This window comes from Lacerta agilis, chromosome 2, assembly GCF_009819535.1.
Source record: "Lacerta agilis isolate rLacAgi1 chromosome 2, rLacAgi1.pri, whole genome shotgun sequence".
Lineage (NCBI taxonomy): Eukaryota > Metazoa > Chordata > Lepidosauria > Squamata > Lacertidae > Lacerta > Lacerta agilis.
Window position 1 is genome coordinate 120,617,998 of NC_046313.1, and position 26,719 is coordinate 120,644,716.

Sequence of the window (26,719 nt, forward strand, 5' to 3'; positions counted from 1 at the left end):
TTAGTCTAAACTCTCCACTATGACCTGTCCATCTTGGGTGGTCCTGCATGGCATAGCTCATAGCTTCCCTGAGTTATTCAAGCCCCTTCGCCACAACAAGGCAGTGATCCATGAAGTTGAGGCTCCAATACTTTGGCCACCTCATGAGAAGAGAAGACTCCCTGGAAAAGACCCTGATGTTGGGAAAGATGGAGGGCACAAGGAGAAGGGGGCGACAGAGGATGAGATGGTTGGACAGTGTTCTCAAAGCGACTGGCATGAGTTTGGCCAAACTGCGGGAGGCAGTGAAGGATAGGCGTGCCTGGCGTGTTCTGGTCCATGGGGTCACGAAGAGTCGGACACGACTGAACGACTGAACAACAACTAGATTGGGTAGGGACACGGGTGGCGCTGTGGTCTAGACCACTGAGCCTCTTGGGCTTTTGCCTATCAGAAGGTCGGAGGTTCGAATCCCCACAACAGGGTGAGCTCCCAGTGTTCGAAAGCACGTCAAAGTGCAAGTAGAAAAACAGTGGAGGAGATGGTTGGACAGTGTTCTCGAAGCTACCAACATGAGTCTGACCAAACCGCGACTGGACCTAATGGTCAGGGGTCCCTTTACCTTTACTAGATTGGGTGGAGATGCAGTTTCCGAGTTTTCACGGGAAGCCTATGGGCAAGTTGCATCTCCCTACCCCCAGCAAAGTTTTGGCCAAGGCAACGGGCAGCATATGGACCCCTGTACAGTATTAGGGAAGTTTTTAATGACTGATGTTTTAATGTATTTTAAATCTTTTGTTGGAAGCCTCCCAGGGTGGCTGGGAAAACCCAGCCAGATGGGCGGGGTATAATATATCATCATCATCATCATCATCATGATGGAACGTGTCCAGAGGAGGGCAACCAAAATGGTCAAAGGCCTGGAAACGATGCCTTATGAGGAACGGCTTAGGGAGCTGGGTATGTTTAGCCTGGAGAAGAGAAGGTTAAGGGGTGATATGATAGCCATGTTCAAATATATCAAAGGATGTCATCTAGAGGATGGAGAAAGGTTGTTTTCTGCTGCTCTAGAGAAGCGGACACAGGGCAATGGATTCAAACTACAAGAAAGAAGATTCCACCTGAACATTAGGAAGAACTTCCTGACAGTAAGAGCTGTTCGGCAGTGGGATTTGCTGCCAAGGAGTGTGGTGGAGTCTCCTTCTTTGGAGGTCTTTAAGCGGAGGCTTGACAGGCATTTGTCAGGAATGCTTTGATGGTGTTTCCTGCTTGGCAGGGGGTTGGACTGGATGGCCCTTGTGGTCTCTTCCAACTCTAGGATTCTATGATCATCTCTGTGTACAGCCTAGCACAGAACACTCTCGCCAAAGGAGAAAAAGCAGCCTTGCGACAGGCAGAAGTTCAACAGGTGAAGACGCAGGAGAAGGTTCGCCTGGCGAGTTTCTGTCTGTCGGGATGCCGCTGTTCTGTTCTTGGGAGAAGGGACCTTTGGGTAGCCACCCAATGCTCATATGTTGAACCTAAACCCTAAACAGCCTTGGCCTAGTATACCTGAAGGGGCGTCTCCACCCCCATCATTCTGCCCAGACATTGAGGTTACAGGGAACCAGGCCAAGGGCCTTCTTGGTGGTGGCACCCGCCCTGTGGAACGCCCTCCCATCAGATGTCAAGGAAATAAACAACTGACTTTTAGAAGACATCTGAAGGCAGCCCTGTTGAGGGAAGCTTTTAATGACTGATGTTTTATTGTGTTTTTAATATTTTATTGGGAGCCACCCTGAGTGGCTGGGGAAACCCAGCCAGATGGGCAGGGTATAACTACCGGTATTACTGTTATTTTTACCTAAGGGCGCCAGGAGAGCCTGCAGCAGCTGGATCAGTCCAGAGGCGCACATCTGCAGACAGGATCCGAGCGCAAGAGCAAACCTTCCCAGCTGCAGTTTCCAGCCATCGTGGCTGGTAGCTCCTCCTCCGTGAACTTCAAAGCTAGGCTGCCTCATGTGGGAGGGAGTCCCATAGATTAACCAATACATCCTTTTTTAATTCTGTTCTGAATCTTGCATAGTTCAGCTTCATGGGGTTTCTTACGCTACAGGAGAGATAGAGAGAAACTTTTCTCTATCCATTTTCTTCATCCATTATGTCTACTATGTAGCCTCTCATTTGCCTTTTTGCTAAACTGTGTTAGAAATATGTATGAGAGGGGGGCATATATAATGTTATTGTTACAAGAATTTTAAGGTCTCAAATATAAATATTCATAAATGCACACATATCCAGATACTGTATATGAACCATGTGTCTGAAATAGTACAGGAGAGCAGTGCTGCAGCCATTTTGACTCTCCTAATGACCTCAAATATTCCTCTGCAGTAAGGGAGGCAAATAAGGAAAGCCTTCCCATTCATTGTCTTTCCGCTTTCAAATCCTGATTTAAGGGCATATTTGTGTATGAATAGGGTGACCCTGTGACCTGGATTCAGGAATTAAAATATTAACCATCACAAAACAATGGCCAGGCTGCCCAGGTAATGCAGTCAGTGGCAGGCTGGATTTCTGCTGGAGGCCACCTCCTGTTATGTATGTATGTATGAGGGGTGGTCTTGGGCTACTAGGTGGACAGTTTCAAAAGTCTATATATGGGCTTGCACACCATTGTTCAGGGTTCGCATCCCTCCTGAGTGTGGTGAGTGGGGATCCTATTGCAACAGTTCCTTGAATAAAGTTCAGGCTTACTAGCTGTAATGCGGGTGGCGCTGTGGTTTATACCACAGAGCCTAGGGCTTGCTGATCAGAAGGTTGGCAGTTCGAATCCCCACGACAGGGTGCACTTCCGTTGCTCAGTCCCAGCTCCTGTCCACTTAGTTCGAAACCATGTCAAAGTGCAAGTAGATAGGTACCGCTCCAGCGGGAAGGTAAATGGCATTTCCGTGCGCTGCTCTGGTTCGCCAGAAGTGGCTTAGTCATATCCAGCTTGCGGCCATATCCAGCTTACGGCCCTTAGTTTGGGGACCCCTGGCCTAAGGGCATGTACTGTGGTCAGACCATGCTTGTGGCAATAGCCTTGTGGTTGACCATTCAGCGCTGTCTTAATGATTAATAAATCTCTGTTGAGCCTACCCTGTGTACCTGACTCCCCTTTCCTTAGAGGCTTTTAAGGCTGCCTGCTCCAAGGAAGGAACCCTAGAAATTTTCCTAACAACTGAAAAGACCCAAATGCTGTGCGCCCCATGGGCACATGGAATCTGGAGTCCTTGAAGTACCTACTTTACGCTGCTTAAAAAACCATCAACGCTGGTGATCACCGCTGTATCTTGTGGCAGCAAATCCCACAGTGGCATTTCCCGCGGTCTGCCTGAAATCCCCTGCCCTTTAGCTTTGCTGGGTGCCCTCCTGCCAGGGATGCCCTTTGAAAGGGTTCAGAAAATCTCACTGGCCAAAACTGCTGCAGCCAGATTGCTGACCAGGACTGGTTAGAGCAGGGGTAGGCAACCTAAGGCCCGTCCCAATCGCCTTCTAAATCCAGCCCACGGACGGCCCGGAAATCAGCATGTTTTTACATGAGTAGAATGTGTGCTTGGATTTAAAATGCATCTCTGGGTTATTTGTGGGGCATAGGAATTTGTTCATTTCCCCCCAAAAAATATAGTCCGGCCCACCACATGATCTGAGGGACGGTGGACCGGCTGGCTATCACCTATAAAGCCCAACATGTCTGAGGGATCCAATTGCCTTCTGTGAAGCTGCCCAGGCTCTGAGATCTCCAGGAGAGGCCCTTGCTTGGAAGTGCTACACCCCCAAACAGGCCACTGGCCATCAGACCCACAGGATGGGGGAGGAACCTGGGGTTGCAAGCTGGGGTTGCTGTTTCTCTGCCTGCTGCCCCCACCCAGTTGCAGACAGATCAGTGCTTTGCAGTATCTCCTCCCTGGCCTGAAAGCGAGATGAGTGGCGCAACCCATAGTTGCCTTTGACTGGACTTAACCGTCCCGGGGTCCCTTACCTTTTTATCTCCTCATTGCCCTCTGCAGGTGAGGCAGTGGTTGTGCTGGACTTAAGAGCAGACTGGATGAGAACCAAGCAACGGAAGCTCCATCCAGATAAGACTGCGGTCCCTGAGAGCGGATGGCTGGGACATGGCCTACTCTTGATGGGGTCACACTCCTTTGGAAGGAGCGGGGACATAGCTTGGGGTCCTCCTGGATCCTTGGCTGTCCCTTGAGGCTCCCTTGGACTCTGTGTTCACCATCCAAGGCCCTTCTTTGTGTGCCTCCTCCGTGAGAGATCCAGGGGGTGGCAACACAAGAGCAGGCCCTTTTCTGCAGTGGTTTGTACTTTGAAGGTGGTAGGAGGAGGTTCTTGGGAAAGGGCTGGCGCTTTCAAGGCAGCAGGCTTTGGGGAAACCTTTTCTATTCCCTGCCCCACCACTTATTTTCCCTCGCAAGTGCTGTCTCAACAGACCTAGAGGAGGACCATGGCCTGTTTGTGAGGCCAGTCTGGTGTCCAAAAAGACGATGGAGGGCCTCCTTTGTCTCCTGCTCCGATCTGCAGCAAGGCTGCTCTTGTACCTGAGGGGGCTGGCGGCTGCTTGACTAGGGAACGGTCTCCCTAGGGAGGGGGACTCTTCTTCCTTGGAGATTTTCAAGCAGAGGCTGGATGGCCATCTGTCAGGGATGCTGGAGCTGAGATTCCTGCATTGCAGGGGGTTGGACTAGATGACCCTGGGGGTGTCCCTTCCAACTCTACCATTCTAGGATTATATGATCTGCAATATGAGTGAGCAAGCACAGAAGCACCCAAGACCCTGCCCTTGAGGAGGAACCCCCCCTCTCATTCCAGCCCCCCTCCTAGGCTCCTTCTGCTCTGGCCCCCCCAAGCAAAGCACAGTGGAGAGCTTTGCATCCACCTTCTCTACTGCTCTCAGCTGCTGCTTTTATATCTATATATATCTGATGCTTTTATATTGCTGGCCATTTTTAGAATTGCACTCTTTCATGCTTGCAAGTTGCCTCGAGGTCACTTGCTGCAAATAAATAAAAGGTGAGGTCTGCAGAATAAGTGCCACTCTGTATCTCTTGTGTTATCAGCTAGAGGAATTCAAGGGCCCAGATCCCTGCCGCCCACCCACTTTTCACCCTGCATGGCATGGCTGACAGTTCCATGGCACTTCCCTCCCACCTGGGGGGGGGGTGGCTGAACTGTTAGCCCCCCCCAGCAGCAGTGTGGGTCACCCAAACACCCCCCTCCCCATAGTGTCTGAGCTCTGGGAAAGGCCGTCTTTGATGGAGGACTTTGATGGAAGTGTGTGAAAACCCACCTTGCAGCTGCTCCTCTCCTAATAATAATAATAATTTATTTATACCCCACCCATTTGGCTAGGTTTCCCAGCCACTCTGGGCGGCTCCCAACCAAAATTTAAAAACAATACAGTGGTACCTCGCAAGACGAATGCCTCGCAAGACAAAAAAGCTCGCTAGACGAAAGGCATTCGCTAACAAAAGGGCGACTCACAAGATTAATTTCCCTATGGCCGTGACTCGCAAAATGAAAACGTTTTGCGATTCCCCCCCCCCCCGTCAAACCGCGCTTCCTCTGACCGTGCTTCGCAAGACGAAATTTCCGCTATATGACAGCACTCGCGGAATGAATTAACTTCGTCTTGCGAGGCACCACTGTAGAGCATTAAACATTAAAAACTTCCCTCAAAAGGGTTGCCTTCAGATGTCTTCTAAAAGTCAGATAGTTGTTTATTTCCTTGCCATCTGGTGGGAGGGCGTTCCACAGGGAGGGCTCCACCACCGAGAAGGTCCTCTGCCTGGTTCCCTGTAACTTTGCTTCTTGCTGGGAGAGAATCGCCAGAAGGCCCTCAGAGCTGGACCTCAGTGGGCTGAGGTCATGGGCTGCGGAAGGTGGGGAAATGCTCCAGAGCCTCCTGGACCCCTCCCTCTCTCTCCCCCCCTTCCACAGGATAGGGGTGCTTACGGTTGGCAGCGTAGTGGCAGGTTCAGAAGTACAGGGTCCCTTCCCAGCCACCCCTCTTCCAAGGTAATGCAACCTTCTAAGAAGATACAATCATCAATGAACTGTAGAACTGTAGAGTTGGCAGGGACCCCAGGGGGTCATCTAGTCCAACCCCCTGCAATGCAGAAATTGTAGCTGAAGAATCCCAGCTCTTATGATCTTATGATTACACAGTGACGATGATTAGGAATGTATTGCAAGGATCAGCTGTGCCTTTTGGCCAGGTCAGACCCTTTCTCTGCAAATGGTCAGCTGGGCGACAATTTCTGTTGGAGATTGCAGTCAAATCTAATTAGCAAACTGAGGGCTAGGGGGGTTAAGACTCCGGTCACAAAGTGAAGCTTCTTTCTTCTTTCTCTTCTGCCACGTGAAGCTGCCCAGGGAACGTGTCTCCTAAATTCTTGCTGCTGCATGGAATAATGCATGAATCTGACCTTTGGACTTTGTAAGTAAAGCATTCAAATGGACTAACATTGTGGCCTGTTCACTGCAGGAGGTCCAGAAACAAAGCACTGCATATTTGAAAGGTAGAACAGCCTATTATTCCCACTTTTCGCTGTGCTGCGTAATTCTGTGATTCTCAGCTCTGCTGGGCGCTCCCTCTTGCTGGAGAGAGCGTTGAGTCCCGTGCCTTGGATCTCAGGATCCAGCTAATTATTTTATTAACTAACCTGACACGGGTTATATACTAACCCCACCCTTCCTTTTTTGGGTGTGTCCCCCCAATAGTATTATGCCCAACAGAGCTTGCCCCACCTTCCCTTGAGACTGAGGCCCTTGCACACTCACTCTCCCAAATACTTTGCTCTGGCCACCCACAACTCTGGGACCCTTCCTTTGGGGGGGCAGAGAACAGTTGGGGGGCTTCTGGCTGAAGTTTTCTTGCCCAGCCAGACCTGGACATGGGCAGAAGCTGCCCCCCCCCCAGCAGCCAGAAACTTACCAAGTGCCCACTGCAGGGCCCTCCATCCTGTCATCGCTCCAGGAGTGGGGATGCCCCTGAAGCCGCCTCATCCCACCCTTCCCCCTGCCTTTACGGCTGATGTGGCATAAAAGACCAATTGCTTTTTATTAAACATTTTCGTCTGTTTTCACCACACACTCCAGAAAAAAATGAGAAAAAAATAAATTTGACATAAAATAAACTTGAGAGCTTGAGAGAGAAAGAGAGAAAATGCCTGGGGAGGCCGGAGTGACCTGAACCCCCTTCCAAAGGGAGGAAATATGTACACAGGCTCTGAGTTCGAGAGAGGGGGGAAGGAGGCAGAGAGAAAGAGAGAAAGAGAGAGAGAGAAGGAGCAGCTCTTCATATGTACAGTACAAATCCCGCGGTAATTACACCGGGGGGGGGGCAAGTCCATGGGGAGCAGGCAGCGGGGACTTCACATATGTACAATCTCTTTATATTATAATAATAATAATTCATCATCATAATAATACGTATAAATATCTACGGTGCCCGCCTGAGCCACCGTCATTGTCCGGGGGGGGGGGTAGAAAGAAAGAGGGGTGGGTGGGTGAGAGGGAGAGAGCGGGGAGGGAAGGAGAGTCCTTACAAAATAAATATGGGGGTCAAAGTGGGCGGAAATGGTCAGGTGCTCAAAGCGGGACTGGGGGGAGAGGGTCCGGGGCGATGCGCAGCAGGGGGGGGGAGAAAACAGCCACGACAACCACGAACTCTTGTGCCGAACACTTCTCACCCTGCAGCAGCTGCAGCTCAGGAACCAAAAGCACAACGGGCAGGCGGGCGACGGACAGGGAGAGCGAGCAGCAGCAGCACCACGCCAAGTGGGGGGGGTTGGCCCCCATCCCCTTTGCTTCTCTCTGGTGGGGGGGCAGGGGGTCCCCACCCATCTCAAGGGCCCCGCTTTGGGCTGGCTGGGCAGTTCAAAAATGGCTTCTTTGAGAGACAGAGAAAGAGAGTTTGTCAAGCCCCCTCCCCCGGTCGGAAATGGGGGGTGGGAGCCTGGAGGGGGGCGGCTCAAGACCAGGGAGGAAAGGAAAGAAGAAGAGAGTCAACCCCCCTTGCCCTGCCCTGCGCTGCCCCCCACAACACAGAGGAAAAGAGAGCTATGTATAGAGAGAGAGAATAAAGAACCCAGAATATCCAGAAACAAAGGGGGGGGGGGTCACTGTACAGAGCAGGCAAAGCCCTTTTTCAGAGGATGGAGAGCGCAGAATGGGGGGGAGGGGGAGGCACAGCCTTGCCTGGGGGGGGACTGGGCAGTGCGGAGCTTCGGGGCCTGGGGGGTCCTCCCCTTCCCGCCCAGCCTTCCCTTCCCCCGCCCCTCTGGAGAAGAGAATGAGCAGGTGGGGACATGTGTTTTGGGGGCGGCCCCCACCCGTCATGACAGCTGGCTGAGGCAAGTGCGCGTGGCAAGGGAATCGGGACCAGCCTCCCCCCTGCGGGCGAACTTCCTGCCCCCCACCCCAACAGCAGAGGGGGAGCCCAGGGAGGGGGGCCCAAGAGGGACCAGCGCCCTCCCCCCCTTGCTGAGGCTGCTGCCTGGGGGAGGAAGGTCAATGCTGCCATGGGGGGGGAGCAGGGGGGGGAGGAAGGGGATGCCACTCCTGAGAAATACCTGGGGGGAGGGAGGACCCCCCACTCTGTTTGGGGGCAGAGCAGGGGAAGGCGGTGCTCTGTGGGGCAGGGGTGGGGGTCAGAGAGGGTGTGATGGGGGTTAAGATTGTCGTCTGTGTCCTGCTATAAAACACCCTGAAAATGCTCCTGGCCCCCTCCCTGCACCCGGAGGCAGGCCGGCCGGACCCCCGCCCCACCCCACCCACCCCATGCTGGCTCGGGGAGGTGGGGGGAGGCAGGGGGCGGCCGCTAGTGCTCAGACACGGTGTTGCGAAACTCTCCATTTTCCGTGATCTGGAGTCGCGGGGGCGGAGGCGGTTGCCCGGAGTGGATCCCGTTCCAGGGCTGCCCCATAGCGGCGCTCAGACGCGGGTTTGCTGCACCCACGGCGGAAAGCTGCCTCTCCTGTAACAGAGGGGGGCAAGAGGGGGCACTTATTTATTAACGTTGGGGGGGTGCTGGCTCTCGAAAGGCAGCCCCCGCCCTTCTCACGCAGCACCACCTCCAGAGGCCAATAGGAGGGGCCTCCCCCCAGCAAAGGGGCTCCTCAAGAGCAGCCCAAGGGTGTCCAAGAGCCTTCCTCCCCCCATTTGTGGGCCGCTTTGGGACTCCAGCTGGAGGTTCCATGGGGCTGGCTAGGGCACCCTGTGTGTGGGTCCACCGCCCTTGCCCTGGCAGCCGGGTCACCCCATGGAGGCTCTGCCCCTTCTTTCAGCTCCCCATAGCAACCCCTGCTGGGTGGAGCCCCTCAACAGGATAGGCCCCGTTTGGGTCTCAGGAATCGGGGGGGGGGGCCCTCCTCCTCTCCACCTGCTTTCCCAGAGGCCTCCATCCTGCCCCCTTCCTCACACGGGGAACTGCTCACCCCTCACCCCAGCCATTCCCAGGGTGCTTCCAGAGAACAGGCCTTCCTGAGCATTGCTATGGGTGCAGGCCAGGCCCTCAGCTGCAGCAGGCCTCCCCCACCCCCCTGACACCCAGGGGTGGGGACAGGCTTCCCTCACTGGCTATGTTGGGGGTGCAAATGTCCTCCCTGCTTCAGGGCTCAGTGATCATTTGTGAGGGGATCCCGGGAGGAAGTCCAGACTTGGACATGTTCACTGCGCATTTTACAGGCTAATCAATGACTGTGGCACACCCCCCCCCCCGGAAAGAGAAGGGTCCTCATCTGCAGACCCCAAGCTTCAAGGCTGGGCTGAGCGGGGCAGAACTGAGGCCTTTCCCCCCTGAGCAGGAGGAGGGGGAGAGGAGAGCCCCACATGGGAGACCCAGCGAGGGAATGCCCCCTGCCTTCGCCCCTTACAAAGAACAGTTGACAGTGATGAGGCCATTGCTATTTGCACTGATCAATGGGGGCAGGCGTGGAAGGAGAGCTCTGCCCCCCAAAGGCTGCCATTGGCCAGGGTGCTCAGGGCACCCCCAAAGCCTCCCAGGAGCACCCATAGCCCCATCAAAAAGATGGGGAAAAGGGAGGAAGCTGTGGGGACACCCCTGGCAAGCAGAAGGGAACAGGACAGGCCTTTTGGAAGCACCCAGGAATCTCCCCCCCACACACACACACACCTCCAGATCCCACAATTCCTTTCTTCCCAGGATGACTGCCCCCACCACCTTCGAACCACCTACAGGGAAGGTGGGGGCAAAGCTGGGCAGGACTGAACCCTGATTACACAGAGCACAGGGAGAAATGAGCTCCCTGGGGACAAAGGTGACCCCTCACCCATTCCTGGGCCTCGCTCTCTAAGGGGTGGAGTGCCATCAGGAGGACTCCCCCCACATGGCCTCTGGCATCGAACCTTGGGAGAGGGCAGCAGTCGGGCAATGAGTTCCCCAGGGACAGCCACCTCCACACACACCCTCAGCCCCACATGCCCCCACTCCCACCCCCCCTGGCTGGCACTAACCTCTTGGGCCAGCTGTCCACCACCACTCGCCCGGTCCCCCCTGTGCCTGGGAGTGTCCGGCCCCCTCCTTGCCAGACCAGTGGAGGGGGGGTCCTCCCACACCCTCCCCCCCCCGCATGCACAAACCCAACCTCCAGGCACATGCACAGGCTCCTCCCTCTTGTCGCAACCCCCCGCCCCCCCCCGTGAGGGAACAGACAGTGCTGGGTGTCCAAGTGGAATGTGGTGCGGACAGACACAAGACAAACGGGGGGCGGGACAGCAGTGCGGGAGGCGGGGGGCCTGGGGTCACGCTGGGGGGGCAGGCTGGGTTTGGAGGGCTTAAAAGGCCCTGGGTGCCCCTGTGGTGCTTCCTGCCTTCCTAGGGGGAGGAGGAAGTGGGTGTCCTAGAGGCTGCTCCTGCTGCAAGTTGACAGAACCGCCCCTCCCTCCCTCCCTCCCTCCCTCCCTCCCTCCCTCCCTCCCTCCGACTGATGTGGGGAGCTGGCTGCTCAGCTGGGGAAGGCCCCAAGCCCCCATCCCTCCTCCTCCCACTGCCAAGCTTTTGACTTGAGGACCCCCCCCCCAAAAAAAATAACCCAGAGTGAGGCTGTCCTCCTAGAGATGGGCACCCAGTGGGGTCCCCCTAGAGGGTCACCCCCACACCTATAGGGATATAAAGGAGGAACAGGAAGAGGAAAGCAGGGGGAGGGAGGGGGAAGAGAGGGTCTACTCCTTATGGGGGTGGGAGGTGCAAGGGGCGTGTACGGGACCCACCTGGTCGGCTACTGAGTGGCAGGTGTCCCCCCGATCCCTCCATGTGAGAAAAGCTGAGTCATACAGAGTTACCTGGTGAACAGCTAGGATGAAACGGAGAAAACACAGTGATTGGGTCAGGGACCCCCCAGCAGTTGTGGGGCAGGATGGGGAGGGGGAGGGCCTGGGCAGGGCAAGGAGAAGGGGCAGCTGGGCATCTCCCACAGCCCCCATCCATCTCTTTCCAATGCCTAGGAGGCGGACGAGGGGCTGAAGGGGAAGGGCTCCCCAGCCATGTGCGTGCTGGGGGGGGCCCTGTGTACCCCCCCAGCCAGGCCAAACATCAGGCTGTAAGAAGAGCCTTATGGATAGTTCCCCAGGTGTTCCAGACAGGAGGTGGGTTTCAGAGGGCAGAGACTCTGGCCCTGGGCCCCACCTGGCTCTTCACGGCATCTGCCCCCTGCTGCTCTGGGGAGGCTCTCACTTTTCATCACAGGCACTCCATCCACCCCCCAGGGGCCCCCCCAGAGAACTGAGCACAGACCCTCTGGCTGGAGGGAGGGCGTCCCAGGCCAGAAAATGCCCAGCGAGCAGGAAGGCAGCCCCTCCCAATCAGCCCTCCCTGGGGGACTCCTGGGTGCCTTCTGGCACCCCCTGCAGCTCAGTGCCACTCTCCTGACCCCCACTTCCCCCACAAAAAAAACCCTCGTTCCAACTTGGGCAGGGCCAGGCAAAGGGACTCTGAACCCTACCCCCCTACGCGCTCTGTGGGCCAGGTCTCAGCAGACGGGGAGCCCCCCTCCCTCCTTCCCTGCCCAGGCCCAGCCCCCTCCCGCCATGCAGAAGGGGGAGGGGCAGAAGCGGACTCAGGCGGTGGCGGGGTGGGGTGGCATGCCCGGGGGGGGGGGGTGAAGGGGAGCGGACGGACGCAGACAGGGATGGCAATGGAGACATGGGCTAGAACAATGACATTGTAATTTCCACCTGAGCGTCGAGCAGCCGCTTCCGCGTTTCGGAGGCGTCGAGGGCGGCCGAGTGATCCCTGCGCAGCTCCTCCTCCACCAGCATCAACCTGCAGGGACAGGCTTCACTGGAGTCAATCCGGGCCCCCCCACCCAGCAGGCAGGCGGCGGGAGCCGGGGCCGCCAGCAGCTGCGGGAAAGGGGGGCTCCCATGGGCAGCCCTAGGGGAGCGGCAGCCCCGCCGGGAGCCCCCCTGCCCCAGGCCCCACCCCGCCAGGGGCCTCTCCTCCCGCCCTCCCCCTCCCCCTGGGGCCTCCCCCTCCCCTCCCTGCGGCTCCGACCTGCAGCTCACCTGCCAATGATGCTCTTGATCTGGGAGTCCTTCTCCACCTGCTGCTGCCGGAGGCGCTTCTCGCTCTGCTCCAGCCGCTGCTGGTACTGCTGCAGGATCTTGCTGGTCTGCTCCTCCTGGGTCAGCAGGCGCCGCTCGTACTCCTCCAGCTTCCGGTTGGACATGTGCAGCCGCTCCTTCAGGGAGTGGATCTCCTCCTCGTACTCTTTCACCTGAACCGGGGGGGGGGGAGCAGTCTTGCAACCAAGTCCAAAAGCCGCCCCGCCACCAGCCCCACAGAGCCCAAGCAGGCCACTTGCCAAGGGCTGCCCCAAAGACCCCGGACAGCCTGCCCCAAACGAGCCCCAGTTACCCGGTCCAGCCGACTCTCGTCCATGGACTTGGAGTACTCCTTCAGCTTGTACTCCTCCCGCTCAATGTGGGAGCTCTCAATGTCCGCAGAGAGGTGGGGCATGTTGGACACCCAGGCGACTGTCCTCTCGGAGGCCGGCATGACGGGGTTCAGCGTTGAAGGCGTGTGTGATTGCTGCAGGGACAGAACAGGCATGTCAGTCGGGCCGCCAACCCCCCTCCCTGGCCCCTGTTTCCACAAGGCCCCCATCACTCTCATCTCTGCGGGGTTGCACATCCCTGCTCTCTTCTGAGAATCTGCTGACTCTGTTAATGTCCCCTGAAGCTTGGAAACAACTCTCTGAGCAAAGTGATGGTGGGAATTGCACCTGTCCATGTGAAGAGTGGACTGCAGGGCATTCAGTGAATGGGGCGCCTCTTTCCCCTGGACTGGCAGAGCTAAGAAAGGCCCCTCTACCCCACTGGACATGGTGAGCGTGCCACACAGCACAAAACATTATGCCACCGCAGACACAGACATTAGGAAAGTACGTAGCACCACATTTACACCTCTGTTCAAAACCCTATGAATCCAAACTCTGTAAGACTAAGAGAATGCAGAGGAAGAAATGGGGGTGGGGGAATGTCTTCCAGTCCACTCTCCAAACAGAAGATCATAATAAGTTCCAACTTCAATTTTTGGCCGAGTGGAGCAGGATCTGCTGAGGACAGGGTGGGACCCTCTACATCAACATCAAATACAAACAATGCTCTTAGCAGCTGTCAAACAAAAACAGTGTCAGCTGAGGGAAAACCTTTTACTTTATTGTTGTTGTTTAGTCGTGTCCGACTCTTCGTGACCCCATGGACCAGAGCACGCCAGGCACTCCTGTCTTCCACTGCCTCCTGCAGTTTGGTCAGACTCAAGTTGGTAACTTCGAGAACACTGTCCGACCATCTCATCCTCGTTGTCCCCTTCTCCTTGTGCCCTCCAACATCAGGGTCTTTTCCAGTTTTCTCTTATTGGAGATCTGTCCTTCCAGTGAGCACTCAGGGCTGATTTCCTTCCGAATGGATAGGTTTGATCTTGCAGTCCATGGGACTCTCAAGAGTCTTCTCCAGCACCATAATTCAAAAGCATCAGTTCTTCAGTGATCAGCATTCTTTATGGTCCAGCTCTCACTTCCATACATCACCACTGGGAAAACTATAGCTTTAACTATACGGACCTTTGTCGGCAAGGTGATGTCTCTGCTTTTTAAGATGCTGTCTAGGTTTGTCATTGCTTTTCTCTCAAGAAGCGGGCGTCTTTTAATTTCATGACTGCTGTCACCATCTGCAGTGATCATGGAACCCAAGAAAATAAAATCTCTCACTGCCTCCATTTCTTCCCCTTCTATTTGCCAGGAGGTGATGGGACCAGTGGCCATGATCTTAGTTTTTTTGATGTTGAGCTTCAGACCATTTTACTTTATACTGATTCACAAATGTATGAGGAAAGTCCAAGAGGATGTCCTGCAGATGGCCGTCCAACCTCTGCTAATAAACCTCCAAGGAAGGAGAGTCCACCACCTCTCATGGGAGTCCATTCCACTGTCAAACAGCTTTTACTGTCAGAAAGCTCTTCCTGATGTTGAGTTGGAATCTCCTTTCTTGTAACCTGAAGCCACTGCTTCGAGGCCCACCCTCCAGAGCATGTTCCCTCTTCCATGTGACAGCCCTTCAGATATTTGAAGATGGCTCTCCTATCTCCTCTCAGCCTCCTCTTTTCCAGGCTAAATATACCCAGCTCCTTCAACTGTTCCCCCTAAGGCTTTGCTTCTAGACCCTTGATCATCTTGGTTGCCCTTCTGTGCTCACATTCCAGCTTCTCAACATCCTTCTTAAATTGTGGTGCCCAGAATTGGACACAGTATTCCAAGTTTGGTCTGACTAAAGCAGAATAGAATGGGACTATGACCCCCCTTGATCTGGACACTGTACTTCTAGAAGAGCATTAGCTTTTTTTACTGCACCACACTGTGATCCACCAAGACCTCTAGATCCTTTTCCCATGTACTGCTAGTGAGCCAGGTATCCTCCATCCAATATTTGTGCATCTGGTTCTTCCTGCATACATGCAGAACCTGACATTTGTCCTTATTGAAATTCGTTCTGTTAGTTTGGGCCCAGTTCTCCAATCTGTTAAGGTCATCTTGAATCCCAAATCAGTCTTCTGTGGCATTAGCTACCCTTCCCAATTGGTGTCATCTGCAAATGGGATGAGCATCCCCTCACTTCCTTCTTCCAAGTTGTTTATAAAGACATTGAACAACAACAGGCCCAGGACAGCACCCTAAGGCACCCCACTGGTCACTTTTTTCCAGGAGGACGAGGAACCATTAATGAGCACTCTTTGTGTTCAGCCAGTCAACGAGCTACAAATCCACAGATCCTTTCAGCCTCCAAGCTGCCTGAAGAAGGAAGACTGGATCCTGACTGAGATGGTCCGGGAGAAGGGGCAGCATCCAGGGTTCCCACACTGATAGATTCAACAGATCCAGAAAACACACTCTCCTGGGCCAGAATGGAGCTATTACACACCCACCCAAAAAGACTGAGCCCTGGTAAGAGAAAGAACGTGCCCCAAGGTCACCAGGACCTCCATCCTCAAACTATCTGACAAAGATGGTACCTAGTCTGAAATGATTTGGGAAGCTTCGACCATGTTAGAGAAGAATCAAACAGGGAGGGCAAAAGGTTTAAGACACTACCTTATGTGGTGGCAATGCAAAGTTATCAAAAAGGCCTCGGAAAAGACATATAAAGATTTGAAGAAAATGTGGGAAATGATTGTTGTAAAAATAAAATTGAAGTTATGATATTGAGAGGTACAGGACTTGATGGATGGTTTGAGCAAAAGACTTTGTTCCGATTTGTGAGACTGGATGGCAGGCCAAGATTAGTCAGCCCCTATGGAAGAAAGTTTTGAATTATGGTGCTGGAGGAGACTCTTGAGAGTCCCATGGACTGCAAGAAGATCAAACCTATCCATTCTCAAAGAAATCAGCCCTGAGTGCTCACTAGAAGGACAGATCCTGAAGTTGAGGCTCCAGTACTTTGGCCACCTCATGAGAAGAGAAGACTCCCTGGAAAAGACCCTGATGTTGGGAAAGATGGAGGGCACAAGGAGAAGGGGACGACAGAGGATGAGATGGTTGGACAGTGTTCTCGAAGCTACTAACATGAGTTTGGCCAAACTGCGAGAGGCAGTGAAGGATAGGCGTGCCTGGCGTGCTCTGGTCCATGGGGTCACGAAGAGTCGGACACGACTGAACGACTGAACGACAACAACATGGAAGAAAGAAGCGTCGGCCAAAGAAGATAAAGAAGATTGACAAAATAAATTACTGAACTATGCAGGACAAATTATTACAGAAATGGGAAGTTGTTCCATGCATAATTTTTAAGCTTTGTGTACAGATTTTTACATTAGTATAACTTGTAAAAGTCACTTGTAATAAGATGAAGGTTTTAAATATTGGATTGTTAAGTATATAAGGTTTTATGGACGTGCATAAACAAGTATATTATAATGGAACCAAGAGGGGGAATGGAGGGAAGTCTTTTCTGTTGTTGTTGTTGTTGTGGTGGTGGTGTTATTTTTGGAAAATCAATAAATTGTTACCAAAAAGGGGGGGAAGGAAATGTTTTATAGACACAGGTCCCACTTTACGAACATTCACCAAGCAAAAATTCAGTTATCCAAACATTAGGCTTTAGTACCGAAACCTCCCTAGACGCACCAGAGTCCGTAGTCAGGAACACGGCAGACATTTGCCCACAAGAATCAGTGGGATTTGTTTATTTGTTATGCGTGGAAATTGTGGGCTTGCTACGCAAATGCTCGCCTAACGAACAATTTTGGGGGAACGCATTGCATTTGCTAAGTGGCATCTGCCTGTACATTGGAAGCAGGCACTTCATTTAATGCTCAAGCTCCAGGCGGGAAAAAGCAGCCCAGCCCCGAGGTTGCCTCTCCGCTCACTGGCAAGCTCCATGGACGGAAAACTACTCTGTGGAGCGAATTTCAGGGGCCAATGAACTGAATACTCAGAATAAAAATCTGCTTGCACTGTGGTGATTTTTTTCTTGATAAGAAATACATGGGAAAACAAAAAGAAACTCCTAGCCATGCTTGATTGAGAACATAGACACAACTTCATATGTGTGTGTGTGTGTGTGTGTACGCGCACATTTTAATCGATTGCTTGTTTTTATGCATGTTGTATTACTTATATGATGTTAGCTGCTCTGAGCCTGGCTCTGGCTAGGGAACAAATCAAAAATTTATTTATTTATTTATTTTGCTGTCCTTCAATTGAGAAGGAGCAGCTGCTCTTGGAAATGCCTCCACAGACAAGGACCTTCTTCTTTATTGCGTTTTTTATTCAAGATTTTATTGATTCACAAAAGTATGTGCAATGTCTCTCGTATTTTTACAAATTAGTTTTGTTTGTTGAGACATTAGGAAGAAAAAGGGGGAAAGAGGTGGGCGGGGGGGAAGATGGGTGGGGGTGGAATCGGGTGACGATTTTTCTATTTTAGTTAATATATGTAGGGTTTGTTGTCAGTGTTGCTTGTGCAGGTTCTCTTTTGTTCGCTTGTGTTCCTTTGGTGGTGAGAGAGGTTGGGGTTGGCCTAGGGTGTGGTTCTTGATTTGTGATCGGCTGTGGTGAACTTTGTTTTCATGTTTGAGTGGGGTGGGTGGGTGTTTTGGATCAGCTTAGCCATATTGATTTGTATGCTGTTGGTGGATTTTTAGACAAGGACCTTCTTGTCACGAACCGCTCTGAGGTTTTTTCTCATGCTGAAGCGCATATGAGAGGGGAGAAACCCTTTTGAAGCCTCTGGAGGCCATGGGAGATTTGGCCCAGCCGGCCTTGCAGTGGGAGAGGCCGCTCTCCGCAGGGAGACATTTTGAGCCTCCACAGGGGAGGGAAAAGGCAGGGAAAGGCCTCAGCGAGAGAAGGGCACCCATGTCTCTGCCCAGGTTCCTCATTTTACTTTTCTCATTCCACTGCCGAACAGCTCTCACTGTGAGGAGGTTCTTCCTAATGTTTAGGTGGAATCTTCTTTCTTGTAGTTTAAATCCATTGCTCCGTGTCCGCTTCTCTGGAGCAGCAGAAAACAACCTTTCTCCCTCGTCTATATGACATCCTTTGATATATTTGAACATGGCTATCATATCACCCCTTAACCTTCTCTTCTCCAGGCTAAACATACCCAGCTCCCTAAGCCGTTCCTCATAAGGCATCGTTTCCAGACCTTTGACCATTTTGGTTGCCCTCCTCTGGACACGTTCCAGCTTGTCAGTATCCTTCTTGAACTGTGGTGCCCAGAACTGGACACAGTATTCAAGGTGAGGTCTGACCAGAGTGGAATACAGTGGTACTATTACTTCCTTGATCTAGATGCTATACTCCTATTGATGCAGCCCATAATTGCATTGGCTTTTTTAGCTGCTGCATCACACTGTTGACTCATGACAAGTTTATGGTCTACCAAGACTCCTAGATCCTTTTCACATGTACTGCTCTCAAGCCAGGTGTCACCCATCCTGTATTTGTGCCTTTCATTTTTTTTTTTTGCCCAAGTGTAGTACTTTACATTTCTCCCTGTTAAAATTCATCTTGTTTGCTTTGGCCCAGTTCTCTAATGTGTTAAGGTCATTTTGAAGTGTGATCCTGTCCTCTGGGGTATTAGCCACCCCTCCCAATTTGGTGTCATATGCAAACTTGATCAGGATGCCCTCAAGCCCATCATCCAAGTCATTGATAAAGATGTTGAATAAGACTGGGCCCAAGACAGAACCCTGTGGCAACCCATAGTCACTTCTCTCCAGGATGAAGGAGAGCCATTGATGAGCACCTTTTGGGTTTGGTCAGCCAGCCAGTTACAAATCCACTGAATGGTAGCATTGTCTAGCCCGCATTTTACCAGCTTCTTTACAAGAATATCATGGGGCACCTTGTCAAAGGCCTTGCTGAAATCAAGACAGGCTACATTCACAGCGTTCCCTTCATCTACCAGGCTTGTAATTTTGTCAAAAAATGAGATCAGATTGGTCTGACATGACTTATTTTTCAGAAACCCATGTTGACTTTTAGTGATCACAGCGTTCCTTTCTAGGTGCTCACAGACCGTTTGCTTAATGATCTGCTCTAGAATCTTTCGTGGTATTGATGTCAGGCTGACTGGGCGGTAATTGTTTGGGTCTTCTCTTTCCCCCTTTTTGAAAATAGGGACAACATTTGCCCTCCTCCAGTCTGCTGGGACTTGGCCTGTTCTCCAGGAATTCTCAAAGATTACTGCCAGTGGTTCTGAAATCACCTCTGCCAGTTCTTTTAATACTCTGGGATGTAGTTCATCTGGTCCTGGAGACTTGAATACATCTAAACTAGCCAAGTATTCTTGTACTACCTCCTTACTTATTATGGGTTGTGTTTCCCCTGCTGAATCATCTGCTCCATATTCTTCAGGTTGGGTATTGTTTTATTTTTTGGAGAAGACTGAGGCAAGAAAGGCATTGAGGAGTTCTGCCCTTTCTCTGTCTCCTGTTCGCATTTCACCATCTTCTCTTCTAAGTGACCCCACTGTTTCCTTGTTCTTCCTTTTGCTACAGACATACCCATAAAAGCCTTTTTTATTGCTTTTAACCTCTCTAGCAAGCTTGAGTTCATTCTGTGCTTTAGTTTTTCTGACTTTGTCTCTACACATGCTGGCTATGTGTTTGAATTCCTCTCTGGCGATTTCCTCCTTTTTCCATTTTTTGTACATATCCCTTTTAAATCTTAATTCAGTTAAAAGTTCTTTAGATAGCCACCCTGGCGTCTTTAGACACCTTCCATGTTTTCATCTCATTGGTACTGCTTGAAGTTGTGCTTTTAATATCTCCCTTTTAAGAGATATTCTGAGCTCTGCTTCTCCGTGATCGGCAACTCTCAAAATGGTGAACGCGCCGTTCCTTTCACTTTCCCGCTCTTTTTTCTAACCTCCTCGCTAGAGCTGGCTTGTATCTCCCCTCCTCCAAATCTGAGCTATAACTTAACCCTTGCATTTCCTGTGAACATCCGGGCCCTCCCTGTTGCTCCTGTTGCTCTCTTCTATTAGTTTCACTGCTCTCCTCCTCCCCTTGGGGAAAGCTTCCTCCCTCTGTGAAACTGGAGGCTTCTAACTCTAACTCTTCCCTGACAGATAATTACAATAGAATCAGCAGGGGCATCCGTCCTTTTCATGAAAAGTGGCCAGTTCCCCAAAGCTTTTTGAGATGGAAGGACAAGGAGGGAGCCTGCCTGGCCTCCCTAGGCAAGGTGTTCCCAAGTTGCCTGGGAGCAGCCACCAAGAAGGCCCTCTCCTGCCTCCCCACCATGAGCGCCTGGCAGGGTGGCAGAGCCAGCAAAGGGGCCTCACCGGGAGATCTCAAACCCCAGGAAGGTTCGTAGGAGCAAATACAGTCTTTCAGAGATTAACACCAGCTCCCCAAATCTTTGTCCCAGCTGACAGACTCTGGGCAAAGGGACCTAATCCGTTCCAAATTGCTAGTTGCAAAAATTTTCAGCAGCAATTTTATGGTTTTCCTACAGTTAAGTGGTATATAAATTTTATATACCAAGGCAGGAGCAAAGGAAAGCTGGACCACCTCAAACCAGAGAAACTCCACTCGGCCTCCCAAACTTCACCAAAAGCTTGTGGGAAAAGCACGAGGCGCTTTGGCAACTGCAGCCAGAGATGGGGATAAGAGGCTCTTGCTCAGGAAGCTGCAAAATCTGGCCTGCTTCTGCAAACACTCAGGTGCAGGTGCCAACTCCTTCTCTGAAGCTCCTGGCAGCAGCAGTGGCAGAAATGGGAGGAAAACTCCTGGGAGAACTTAGGAGAACCCATTTTAAAGAAATGTGTGGGCTCTACTCTCCTTTATGACCCAAACTGACTATCACACATGTCTACTGCATATACAAAGATGTCTGCAAATGTGAGACAACATCAACCCCACCTTGCAGGAATCCCTTTCAGACGACTGCAGTGCCAAGAGACCGAGAGAAGTGACCAGAGGAGGAATGACCGCTGCGAGGAGCGCAGAGAATAAATGCCATGGTGCATCTGCAGGAGCACAGCCGGACGCCTTCATCCGCCCTAGCTGCAACTGAACATGCCTCTCCCCTATCAGTTTCTACAGCACAGCAGGTACTGCAAACTTCCAACAGTTTGACTTCAGTTCAAAAGGTGCACTCCTCCATTGTCTCCCAAGACAGATGGGAGTGATCACAGTGCATTACAGGTGGAGCAAAATACAACTTAAAAAATCACCAAGAGAGAACAATCAAATGTACTGCAAAGGGAGAGAACAACCTTGAGATCTAGTATGATCTCGCTGTCCTAGGGGCTGAAAGCAGACTTCTCTCCCACTCAATGTGAACAAAAAATGGCGGCTCCCGCCAAAAGACAATGACCGCACCGGCTGATCTCTTAAGGGAGATCCTGCTTCCTGGCAAGGAGAATTACATTCATGGCAAGCAATGAATTCTGCAGGAGCATTTCTGACTTGATTGGGATTGCCTCTTTCCTCTCCCATGCAGAGACTGACGCAAGACTGTGATCTGTGCCATCTTCCCCTCAATCACAAAAATTGCCAGCTATAGCACAGGAGGGAAGAAGCCAAGAGAACCCTCCTGATGGGAAACTCTCTCTGTGCATTGCTCCATCCTCTGGGAGCACCTCGAGAGAAAGCCTTGTGCTGGCAAGCGGGGCCAGGAAAAAGAAAAGACAAAACACCCAAGTTTTTAAGACTAAGGGAAAAGGAAGCTAAAGGAAGGGACCCCCCAACCTTTAAAACTATTATTATTATTATTACCACTACTACTACTATAACATAGAATAACAGGAAAGGCAAACCAGACACACAGAAGAGGACTTGAGGCAAGGATAAGAATGGTCACAGTGTCAGGATAGAACCTGGGAGAGACCTCGGTTCAAATCCCCACTCCACCCCAAAGCTCAATAGGTGGCCTTGGGACAGGGAACGGCTCTCAGCCTAGCCTGCCTCGCAGGGTTGTTGGGAGGGTGAAATGAGGAGGGAAAACCATGCCTGCCTTCTGGGGCTCCTTAGAGAATAAATGCAATGAATAAGTGCATGCAAGAGTAATAAATCTTGTGAATCACCCTGAGATCTTGTGATGAAGGGCAGTATATCCATCTAATAAAGAATAGTAATAAATAACAGCACACTTTTAAAAGGGCCTCTGACTTCATGATCAAGGTGTCTCCCCTGCCAGGTAAGTATGAAAAGGGCCTCTGACTTGAAGCAGCACCTTGTCCACTACCCTTGATCCACTCAGTTCCACCTGGTTTTCATTTGCACTGGCAGCTGACCTCGAAAGCCTGGGGAAAGGGGCCGGGGGGGGGGGAGTTTTCAAGGGAGGCCGATTCTGCTGGGAGTGAGCCGCCCACCCTGCCCTGCTCACCTGCTTGGTGATGGATGGCTTGAGGGCGGAGGGGGTCTCCTTGGTGATGGACTGCTGGCGGGGGCGCGCCTGGCCATAGGTAGGCTCGGGCTGCAGGAGGTTCCCGCTGGAGGGCCGGGGCTTCTGGGCAGAGGAGACGGTCAGCTGCTGAGACTTGCCCCGCTGCAGCTGGGGCTGGGGCTGGGGAGGGGCTGTGCGCTGGGGCTGAGGCCCGATGGTGATCTGGGGGGGCGAGAGCATGTTCTGCAGGTTCTCCTGCAAGGAGAGCTGGCGCTTGGTGAACTCGGAGCCCTGGCGCGTGAACTCGTCGCTGTAGCTGTGGCTGTGGATGATGTGCTTGCTGGCCGAGAGGTCTTCACTTTTGCTGTAGCCGTGGAAGGGGGCGAAGGCGTCCGGGTTGCCCTCCGCTGGCCGGTGCGGGTGGGCGTGGCTGTGGAGGGGGCCGCCAGCCGGCCCGTCGGAGGCCATGTGGAAGAGGGGATTCTGGAAGGAGAGGGGGATCCTGAGCTGCTGGGCCGCCGAGGAGGAGGTGCCCCCGCCGCCCCCGTCGGCGGTGACCCCCATCTGGCTGAGGCGCAGGCCGGCGGCGATGCTGGAGCCGCTGCCCTGCGAGAGGCGGCTGTGGCGCAGGCCCAGCCCGGCTGTGATGGAGGCCTGGCTGCTGTTGAGCATGTCTCCCGCGCTGTGGAGGTTGGAGATGCTGTTCATGCGGCTGTCCTGGAGGTCCAGCATGGAGACGCTCTTGTTGACGCTCAGCACCTTCTGGTCCGGCTCTGTGATGTCAGAGCTGCTGGTGCAGTAGGCCGGGGAGGAGCGGGCCAGCGGGGGGCGGGCCACAAAGAACATGTCCTTGGAGCCCCCCTTCTCGCCCTTGGTGGGCGATGGCAGGCGGGTCATGTCCATGGAGCTGCAGAGGGGAGAGAGCAATGGGGGTTGGCGGAATGAGGCCCCTCTTCAGGAAAGAGGGCAGCGGCGGCAGCAGCGGCCCCACTGCCCTGGGGAGTGCCCCCTGCCTCTCTCGTGCTGCCTGGAGGGAGCCTGCGGGGGTAGGGATGGAGGACAGGTCCAGGAGCCCCGGAAGGGGCACAGCCAGTCATAAAGGGGAGGGGCACTGCCGCAACATGAGGCAGCCCACAAACAGTGGAGCAGCCACCTCCTAGGGAGAAACCCCCCCCCCTGGCGCTCTGGGCTCTGAACCTTTGTGTGGAGGGGAGAGCCCAACACAGCTCCCCATCCTCTGAGGCTCGCCTTCCTCTTGGGGCCTAGCCAGACTCACCTGTTCATGCCTCGCATCATGTAAGGCTGCATGTCGACAGAGCTGTGGGGGAAGAGGGAAAGTCAGGCTAGAGACCTGCAAGGGGGGGAGCTTTCCAGTGCCCCGACCCGCAGGGCCCATTCCCATCCCACGCTCGGCTTTCCTAGCAAATCCAGAGCAGCCTCAGAAGGGCCACCATGTGGGCTGGGGGGCCCTGGCAACCCCCTCCCACCCCCGTGCAGCCGGCCTGACCTGTTGAGGTCCCGCATCATGTAGGTGGACTGTATGTCGGTGGAGGGTCCCCGGAGGATGACGGGCTTGGCCTGGAGTCGCTCCCCCTGGTGGCTGGGCTGGCGCTGGATGTGGGGGTTCCTGAGAGCGAGACTGATGTCGTTGAGGAGGCGGGGCAGGGGGCCCAGCTTGATGAGGGCTTCCTGGCGGGGGAAGAGAGGTGGGCCGGGGGTCAGAGAGGGAGAAGCCGTGGGGCCCTGCACCCCCCAGCGTGGCCCTCCCCCCGCCCTGGGTGGGGCCAGCACCTTGCTGAGCTGAGGCATGACCTCCCAGAGGAGGGCGTGGAGGGTGGAGAGCTCCCGGCCCAGGTCAATGTAGCCCTCGAAGCTGCTGCTGTTGGTGAGGGTGTCCAGGTTGGAGATCTCGTACAGGAACTGCTGCATGCTGGACCACTCCAGCTCCAGGAACTCGTTCATGAAGGCCATGTACTCCTCTTTGCTCCCAAACCTAAGGAGGGCACAGGGGAGGGGAGGGAGAAAGCAGCCATTGAGGACCCCCCCTGCACCATCAAGGGGGGGTGTGTGTCCGTGGAGCAACTCCTGCCTGCTCTCAAATTATCACCCCAGGTGTTGTTCAGGCTGGACTAGGCTACAGACACGGAACTGTCCTTGAAGCCAGTTGGCAAACCACAACTGGGGCAGAATTACACAGCCAGAGGGCCAAGCAGGGCAGGGTGCTTCCTTGCCTCTGAAGCTGGAAGGGGGGTGGCAGGAGGAGGCAACCGAGGAGCCTGCAAGCCTCCTGTACCATTCAACACCAACAAGAGGGGGTGTCCTTGGATCAACTGCTGCCCACTTTATTGTCCCTGATGCTGCTGGTTTGCTTTATTATTATTATTATTATTATTATTATTATTATTATTATTATTATTATAGAATTCTAGAGTTGGAAGGGACCTCAAGGTTCACCTAGCTAGCCCAATCCCCTGCAACGCAGGAATTGCAACAGACGTGATTTATTCAATAGGCTTATTTAAAATCATAATTATCCTGCCCTTTAGGGTACTGGCCCTTCCCAGGCAAAAGCAACCAGTAAAACAAGAAGCTATTAAAACAATAAAAAGGCAAATTAATAAATAGAACAGCAAGCAGCATTAAGCAGGAGGAGCCAAAGCCGTGCTTAGAACAAAGGTCCACCTGAGAATCAGGTAAAAGTGGGACGGACTAAAGCAGCAGCTTCCTTGGGGCAGGGGAGCCGATCGCTGGCAGGGCAGAAAGGTGCCCAGCTTCAGGCTTGGGGTCTCCAGGGAAGCGGCCAGGAGGCAGCACAGCTGGGCCAGAAGTGGCCCCCGCTCTCCTCGTCCTGCAGCCCCTGGCCTCCTGGGAGGCACTTCTAACCCCCTGGCCGGGTCAGAGGGGTGAGAGCCCCCTCTGCCCTAGGGAAGGCTGAAACTGGCAAACCGGGCAACATTAGTCAGAGGCTTTTTTCAAATTATTGTTCATTTTTCGGTTTATATTATACAGTACATATGTTTTCCATCCCATCAAATCCCATAGAGACTTGCCAACCTCTCTTTCACTGACATCCTATATTGATTCTTTGGTTCGTTGAATCTGCTTTGCATCTCCATCCTTTTTTCCCTTCCCTTCATGATCACCTATTTTGTCAACTGCTGATCACAAACTTAACCCAACTTGCAAATTAACTTTAATACTGCTTCGTTTTAAATGCTCTTCGAAATATCTCATTATAAATTCTTTCCCAGAAGTCCTTTATTTTGGGGCATGTCCAATATTAATTGCAAAGAACTGGAAAAACAAAGAATTACCAACGGTGGAGGACTGGCAATTGAAGATGATAGACTTTATGGAACTCGCCGAGTTGACAGCAAGACTGCGTGAACAGAGGGAGGAGTCAGTTCAGGAAGAGTGGAAGAAATTTAAATTGTATTTAAAGAAATATTGTAATATTGAGAATATTTGAAAATCTAGGGAAGAAGTTAAGGATTTCCGGATTGTTGTTGTTGTTGTTGTTCAGTCGTTCAGTCGTGTCCAACTCTTCGTGACCCCCTGGACCAGAGCACGCCAGGCACCCCTATCCTCCACTGCCTCCCGCAGTTTGGCCAAACTCATGCCAGTCGCTTCGAGAACACTGTCCAGCCATCTCATCCTCTGTCGTCCCCTTCTCCTTGTGCCCTCCATCTTTCCCAAAATCAGGGAGTCTTCTTTTCACATGAGGTGGCCAAAGTATTGGCACCTTAGCTTATTGATGCAGCCCAGCTTATTGATGCAGCCCCTCCCAATTTGGTGTCATCTGCAAACTTGATCAGGATTCCCTCAAGCCCATCATCCAAGTCATTGATGAAGATGTTGAATAAGACTGGGCCCAAGACCGAACCCTGTGGCACCCCACTAGTCACTTCTCTCCAGGATGAAGAGGAGCCATTGATGAGCACCATTTGGGTTCGGTCAGTCAGCCAGTTACAAATTCACTGAATGGTAGCATTGTCTAGCCCACATTTTACCAGCTTCTTTACAAGAATATCATGGGGCACCTTGTCAAAGCCTTGCTGAAATCAAGATAGGCTACATCCACAGCGTTCCCTTCATCTACCAGGCTTGTAATTTTGTCAAAAAATGAGATCAGGTTAGTCTGACATGACTTATTTTTCAGAAACCCATGCTGACTTTTAGTGATCACAGCGTTCCTTTCTAGGTGCGCACAGACCGTTTGCTTAATGATCTGCTCTAGAATCTTTCCTGGTATTGATGTCAGGCTGACTGGGCGGTAATTGTTTGGGTCTTCTCTTTCCCCCTTTTTGAAAATAGGGACAACATTTGCCCTCCTCCAGTCTGCTGGCACTTCGCCT

General features: G+C 52.7%; 1 protein-coding gene across 11 annotated transcripts in view; it reads right to left on the minus strand.

Annotated features, from left to right (window-relative positions):
• Positions 1-7,050: 7,050 nt before the first annotated feature.
• Positions 7,051-26,719, minus strand: part of SYNGAP1 (synaptic Ras GTPase activating protein 1) — a 65,127-nt gene continuing 45,458 nt past the window's right edge. For 4 of the 11 annotated variants that reach the window (XM_033141822.1, XM_033141821.1, XM_033141823.1 and 1 more), the window contains 9 exons: positions 24,156-24,357; positions 23,872-24,053; positions 23,641-23,682; positions 22,365-23,271; positions 12,887-13,060; positions 12,535-12,746; positions 12,205-12,305; positions 11,242-11,324; positions 7,051-8,986 (listed from right to left, as the gene is read on the minus strand). In XM_033141822.1, coding sequence (XP_032997713.1) covers positions 8,831-8,986; positions 11,242-11,324; positions 12,205-12,305; positions 12,535-12,746; positions 12,887-13,060; positions 22,365-23,271; positions 23,641-23,682; positions 23,872-24,053; positions 24,156-24,357 — 2,059 coding nt within the window. In that variant the 3' untranslated portion in view covers positions 7,051-8,830. Of the gene's footprint in view, positions 8,987-11,241; positions 11,325-12,201; positions 12,306-12,534; positions 12,747-12,886; positions 13,061-22,364; positions 23,272-23,640; positions 23,683-23,871; positions 24,054-24,155; positions 24,358-26,719 lie in introns of all 11 variants that reach the window. The other 7 variants (XM_033141829.1, XM_033141827.1, XM_033141828.1 and 4 more) reach the window with 5 other exon arrangements.